The sequence below is a fragment of the Bidens hawaiensis genome, unplaced genomic scaffold (genome assembly GCF_021521415.1).
Source record: "Bidens hawaiensis isolate Kalapana, Puna unplaced genomic scaffold, B.hawaiensis_p1.1 tig00020121_1, whole genome shotgun sequence".
Taxonomy (NCBI): Eukaryota; Viridiplantae; Streptophyta; class Magnoliopsida; order Asterales; family Asteraceae; genus Bidens; species Bidens hawaiensis.
In genome coordinates, this window is record NW_027493060.1 from 52,924 (window position 1) to 59,516 (window position 6,593).

Sequence of the window (6,593 nt, forward strand, 5' to 3'; positions counted from 1 at the left end):
TCGACTGAACATCACCTTTATAATATATTGAACTTTAAATTCATATACCATTTTTATCCAAATAATAATCTTTTATTTTTACTAAAATACAATTATCATACACGATTATACCCCTGTTGATACCATAGTCCGTATAACCATATAAAGATAACCTTCTGTAATTTCTTCAACTCATATTCTCTCTCTCTCTCTCTCTCTCTCTCTCTCTATCTATCTCTCTCTCTTTCTAGATCTCTCTCTCTCTCTCTCTAGGATGCTGATGCCCTTTCAATCCTCTTAATCACTTCTAAAGATTTAATCTCTTGATTAACCATAAAGCTGTATAATCAAGTTTGATTAACATATCATAAACATGGAGAGTACGGATTCATCTTCAGGATCAAAACAACCACAGTTACCACCCGGTTTCCGGTTCCACCCGACCGACGAGGAGCTCGTAGTTCACTACCTTAAAAAGAAAGCCACCTCGACCCCTTTACCGGTTTCCATAATTGCCGAAGTTGATCTTTACAAGTTTGATCCTTGGGAGCTTCCTGGTATAATATTTATGTCATGAACATTAAATATAGCTGACGCAGCCTGCTATCTGTTTACCTGTAAACACTACTTTTATTGAAATAACAGTTTTTAACTTCATTTCATGAACAAATTATAATAAATTATGTAACGACATCTGTCATCACTACTTTTAATGAAATATCATTTTTTTTAAATTTTTTAACTTTTCAACTTTTTTTATTTATTTCGTGTAGCTAAGGCCACGTTTGGTGAGGAAGAGTGGTATTTCTTCAGTCCGAGGGACCGGAAGTATCCGAATGGAGCTCGGCCAAACCGAGCGGCTACTTCTGGCTATTGGAAGGCTACTGGGACCGACAAGCCGGTGTTGACGTCCGGTGGAACTCAAAAGGTTGGTGTCAAGAAAGCACTCGTGTTTTACCGCGGGAAGCCCCCGAAAGGGGGGAAAACAAATTGGATCATGCATGAATATCGTCTTACCGATAATAAAACGATATCGAAGCCACCAGGATGCGACCCGGTTAATAAAAAAGCGTCGTTACGGGTGATTAATTTAGTAACATTTTTCTTATATTAAACGGCTAACTCTGACAGCCTTTAATAGTACTATTATTTAAGTCTATACCATTATTATTTACACGCACCCTGATACTGCTAAGCTATAATTATTATTGTTATTTATTTATTGTAGTTGGATGATTGGGTGCTATGTCGAATATACAAGAAGAATAATATGCAACGATCGGTGGAAAGCGACGGCAGCGATCACCCGATGACAGGGATGTTGGAGTCGATCCCACCGTTGATTTCACTTGGCGTCACTAGACCGACAGGTTTTAACATAATGCTGGAGAATCATGATCAACACAACAACATAGTATACAACTCTATGTTACCTAACTCAAACGACAACAACGACAACGACAGCATCACAACGTCGAATCTTCTTCCTATGAAACGATCATTCCCGGGTTTTTTCTGGCCCGAAGAAGGGCAAACAAGTAATTCTCCATACACGAAACGGTTTATTTCAGATGGCAATAGTGAGGGTGGAGTTATGGAGTTACCACAACAACAGGCATTGTTAGGGTCATACCAATTGCCTGCCATGAACTGGTATTCATAGATCATTTTTGTTGAAGTGGTTATGATTATTGGGATATACTAATTATTAATTATTATATATAAAGGTTGGTCTTATTTATAATATTTATAGTAGATGTGGGGGTGTGTATATATTTATATAAAAGGTGTATGTATATGGTTTCCATTGAGAAACTTTAAGTTAGATGCAACTCAAGAATGAATAGTGAGAGGCTCAACATTTAGTGACAATTGTCTGTAATTTGCTGCGAATTTTAGGTGATTGTGGGCTGCTACTGCTATGTATAGAGAGATGCAGATAATTAATTAAATGGAAATGATACTTTTTTATTGTTATTATTGATCTCTTAGAATAAATCATAGCTATGGTTCAAGTACTTTTAAGTTTTAAGTCCTTGTGTTTTTTAGATTAAGTTTAATTTATTTATGATTGCATGTTTTCTTCATATCTTGAATAGTTAAGTTTTAATCTGGTTGATTGCTGATTTTATGTGTATGATTTCATGATTGAATCATATCTTTGTCGACACGTAACAATTTAGAAGAATTTCAATGATAATTGAACAGTCTATCAGTTATTTGTCGATGAATGAGTAATTTTCAGTAATCCGTGAATGAAAAAGTTTGGAAAAGTCGGGCATATGTAAAAAGGCTAATACATACAATTAATCAAACCATATCATTGATTTTAAGCTAATATATTGATATTTTGTGACTAATTATATGATGCATGGTTTTTTGAAAGTTTTCTTAAAAGTAAAAGCTTTCATCTTCTTTTTGAGGTATTTTTCCATCTACTGATCACTATAAAACCCTAAGAGGTAAAATATGATTATATCTTTTTATTTTGTGGCTACTTAAGTTTTAAAATTTTGCAAAATCTGATGTAACGTCTATTTTATGAATAATGGTATACATCTCTATATGTTAATGGTCACATAGACCTTTTTGATTCAATAAATCATCATTACCATATATGAACATAATTTATTTTTTTCTTTTCTTCGATTATAATGTTGTTACCATTGATTTATTCTAGTCAATTATTTCCGTTGTTCAAATTTTATTGTTCGTATAATGTTCATCATCATTTATAGTTGAATAAAATCTTTGAAACTTCATAAATAAATAAATAACTTGTCACTAAAGCATAATATTATGCAAGAAAAGTATAATTTCTAGATCTCAAAACTCATTAAGGGTTCTGAAGGAAATTTGCTTTTGGTTTAGGAAATAACATGCATGCTATACTTTAAATTTCAATTCATGCAAATTTCTATTACTTTTTAGCGGAGATGATACACAATACAAAACTATTCAGTTAGAATAACATGGAGGAGTTTGTCTAGCGAAGCCTATGTACCTAACACAAATTCTTTTAATTTTTATATATTTTTTCTTGGTCCCGCATTGACTCAGAGGTTGTTTGGCAACCAATATGGTGCTAAGCTATTAATAGGCTTAACCAAATGAGATGTAGCATCTGAATTGATTAGTATGTTCAAAAAGACTTCATTAACCGATTCAAATGTAGCTTTTTATAGAATTACTAAAAGACTATCAAACAACCTTAAGTATTGAATATCAGGTCAGCTTTAAGTGTGTTTGGTTCAGCAGAAGTACATCTCTGAATCAATCGCAAAGCTCTTACATATTAAGTAGGGATGAGCAAAAATCGGTACGGTACCGAACCGGTGCCGGTACCGAAATCGGTACCGATTCCGTACCGTCGGTACCGAATCGGTGCCAAGGTTTTGAGTTTTCGGGACCGGTACGGTACCGGTACCGGTATTTCCCGAATTTTACCTTAAATACCGGTACCGTCCCGATACCGAACCGAATATTTCGGTACCGGTACCAAGATTTGGCGATTTTCGGGATCGGTATTTTCGATACCGGTACGGTACCGAGCTCATCCCTAATATTGAGTCTTAAAATGACGTTGAATAAAAATTTTGACCCTTTGTTCATTCACATATGTTCATAATCCCTCATTCTGCCACTCACGCACCATCTCCTCGACCCACCATCACCTCCTCTACCATCGCCTTCTCCACAACAAATCACCCCCATATCGGCTATTCAACACTCACTAGCTCCGAGTCTCTTAACCATCGATGCTAGACTTGTCGCTATTTAGTCAAAAACAATAATAATCAAGTGTTCCTAATCACCTTAAACTAGTTAGGGCAAGTAGGGTGTCGAACCACAAGAAGTATGTGGTTAGTGCAGTGTGTAACTAGTTCCTGACATTATGAAGTGAGCAATTATGAGTGTTGATCACACTAGCAAAGAGTTGGTTTTACTATTAAGCAAACAAATTAAGCAAACTTCAATCAATTAGCAAAAACAAATCATACTCGGGGTTCAAGCATGTAATAAGGCAATAATCTTATGTTCACCTAACATATTAATCATCAATAATCAAATTAGATTGGCTAACTAGTTAAACCTTAGGTGTCAGCAATCGCTAACACACGGTACTGGTTATCAAACGGTCCCTACCAGTATGACTCAACTAAGGGCAATTGTATGCTTCATTATATTAAACTAATCAAATAACCCTATAAGAAAGTATCACAGCAACTGTCAAACTAATCGTTCTAATTGAAATAAACCTAAACCGAATGAATGCACAATAATGACAAACATCAATACTCATAGATTAATAAAAAACAATTACAATTAGTTTGTTCTTTAACATATGAGAAAACTGAAAAATACAATACTCTACATCCCGTATATTATTCGAGAATATTAGCCACGCCTTGACATCGAAAAATCTTCAATTCTAATTATGGAAACTATACGAATGATCTCTGGATGATTCGGAAGGATGGAAATGATCTCTCAAGCTCCGGTGTCACACCCCGACCAATGAAGGCGGAAACGTCGAGGCGCGACATGATTACTCATTGCACAATGACACTATAAAGTTACAATACTAAAACAACTCATTTAAATCCATATCATCATAAATAACATAACAATTGTTCATACAAAATGCCAAATAGATAGATAAACAAATAACTTGTTCTTTTATTTTCTAATATCCTAAAGCCAAGATAATAAGTTTCTTCAAGTAATCCAATCAAGCTAACATCAAACCTGTAACATTGCATAAAATAGAGTTTGTCAACACGAAGGTTGGTGAGCAATTTTCATAGTTTTGGACAATAAGTATATAGTATGAAATCCACAACTAGTATATGAAAACAATAAATAATAGCAACAATTTAGATAATAAAACCGTCAATAAGAATACATTGACGACAATAATGAAATCGTCAATAAGAATACATTGACGACACCTTTCTATATGGGGGTACCATATATACTCGGAATTAACGTATGATCATACTTTGATGAGGCTACCCGCCTTAGCATTCAAGAGGCTACCCGCTTTAGCATTCAAGAATTTGCACATAATCATGTAAAGCATATAACACCAAATCGAGCATTTATTTAAGTAAACATATACAATACGTGTTGTGGTTTAAGACTCAAGTATAAATCTTTTGAATTTGATTAAGTATGCAATGTCACCCCCAAAACGAAAGATGCAAAACCGGGGATGAAAAAGTACTCACATTAACAAGTAACTTGAAAGATAGTGTCGTGAATAATCGGAGAGATCGGTTTAACGAGCAAGACCTACATTAAACGGGTCTTGTGTTAGTAGGTAGTCTTGGAAGGGTTTAAAATAAAATACATGACAAATAAAGTAAATAAATAAAGTTTAGGATTTAAAATGTAAATATTTGAGAAATTAAAGAAACGAGTTTTGTAAAATAAGTTTACTCGAAACCGGGTCTCGGTATTCTATTCATTAGTTTTTTTTCTTTTTTTACTCAACCTATGTTAAGTAATAATGTGGGTTAAAAGACGATATTGCAAAACCCTTGGTTATAAGAATACCAAATGGAGGTTTAAATGAGTGTTCGGGTTTGTCGGTTCGAGACTTGATAATTGACCAAGCTCACAGTTAACTTCCCAAAATAATAAATGTTATGAGATAACTCAATAAAATCAAAATAGACTTAACCAAGTATGTAGTTCTATTGTGAAGAACCTTAACGTTTGTTAAGCGAGTATACAACCTTATCGGTTCGAACTTGTTATAAGATCAAGTTGGTTACCGACATGCCAAGTATGTTTAGAAATTAACTAAAATTCATTTAAAATATAATCTTGAAGAAAAATATGAGTTTTGGTGGCTAAAAACACACTTGTGTGTCTTAAGCGAGTGAACTCCGTTTAGTTCGGTTTTTGGTCCGGTCCTTGATTCGGAATAAGATCGAGGATGGTTACCACATACCCAATTACCATGGAACTTGTAAAATAACTTATAAATAATAATACTCAAGTTTTACGTTAAAAAAGTAAACAATAAAGCTTTTAAACAAAAGTTCGGTTTTTGGTTCGGTCCTTGACTCGGAATAAGACCGAGGATGGTTACCACATACCCAATTACCATGGAACTTGTAAAATAACTTATAAATAATAATACTAAAGTTTTACATTCAAAAAGTTAACAATAATGCTTTTAAACAAAAGTTCGGTTTTTGGTTCGGTTCTCAACTCGGGATGAAACCGAGGCTAGTCACCACATACCCAATACCATGGAACTTGACAAATATGAACAATAAACTAAAATATGTAAAATTTAAGCAAGTATAACAAGTTATATGGTTAGATTTGTTAAATATATAAACAAGGACTACAAAGTCCTCCATGTAACCTTGCCTTACTAGCCCGACATTTCAACCGGCCAAGACTGGAGAAATGAAAGACCGAAGGTAAACAAGGAGTGTATATTATATATATGTTGTAACATCAAGCTTTAAGTATTGAGAAGTTAGTTAAAATGAAAGATTAGCTTATGAAGAACAACCTTAGAATTCAAGAATTTGAGAGAGAAATGAAGAAATGAGCAAGCACAAATGAAGAAGATGGGTGTGTATATATAGGGT

At 34.0% G+C, this 6,593-nt stretch overlaps 1 protein-coding gene across 1 annotated transcript; it reads left to right on the forward strand.

Moving 5' to 3' along the window:
• Positions 1 to 221: 221 nt before the first annotated feature.
• Positions 222 to 1,937, forward strand: LOC143559924 (NAC transcription factor 56-like). The gene is made up of 3 exons (XM_077048346.1): positions 222 to 536; positions 753 to 1,060; positions 1,208 to 1,937. The coding sequence occupies exons 1-3, from the start codon at positions 353 to 355 to the stop codon at positions 1,640 to 1,642; spliced, it is 927 nt and encodes a 308-aa protein (XP_076904461.1). The 5' UTR covers positions 222 to 352; the 3' UTR covers positions 1,643 to 1,937.
• Positions 1,938 to 6,593: the final 4,656 nt, after the last annotated feature.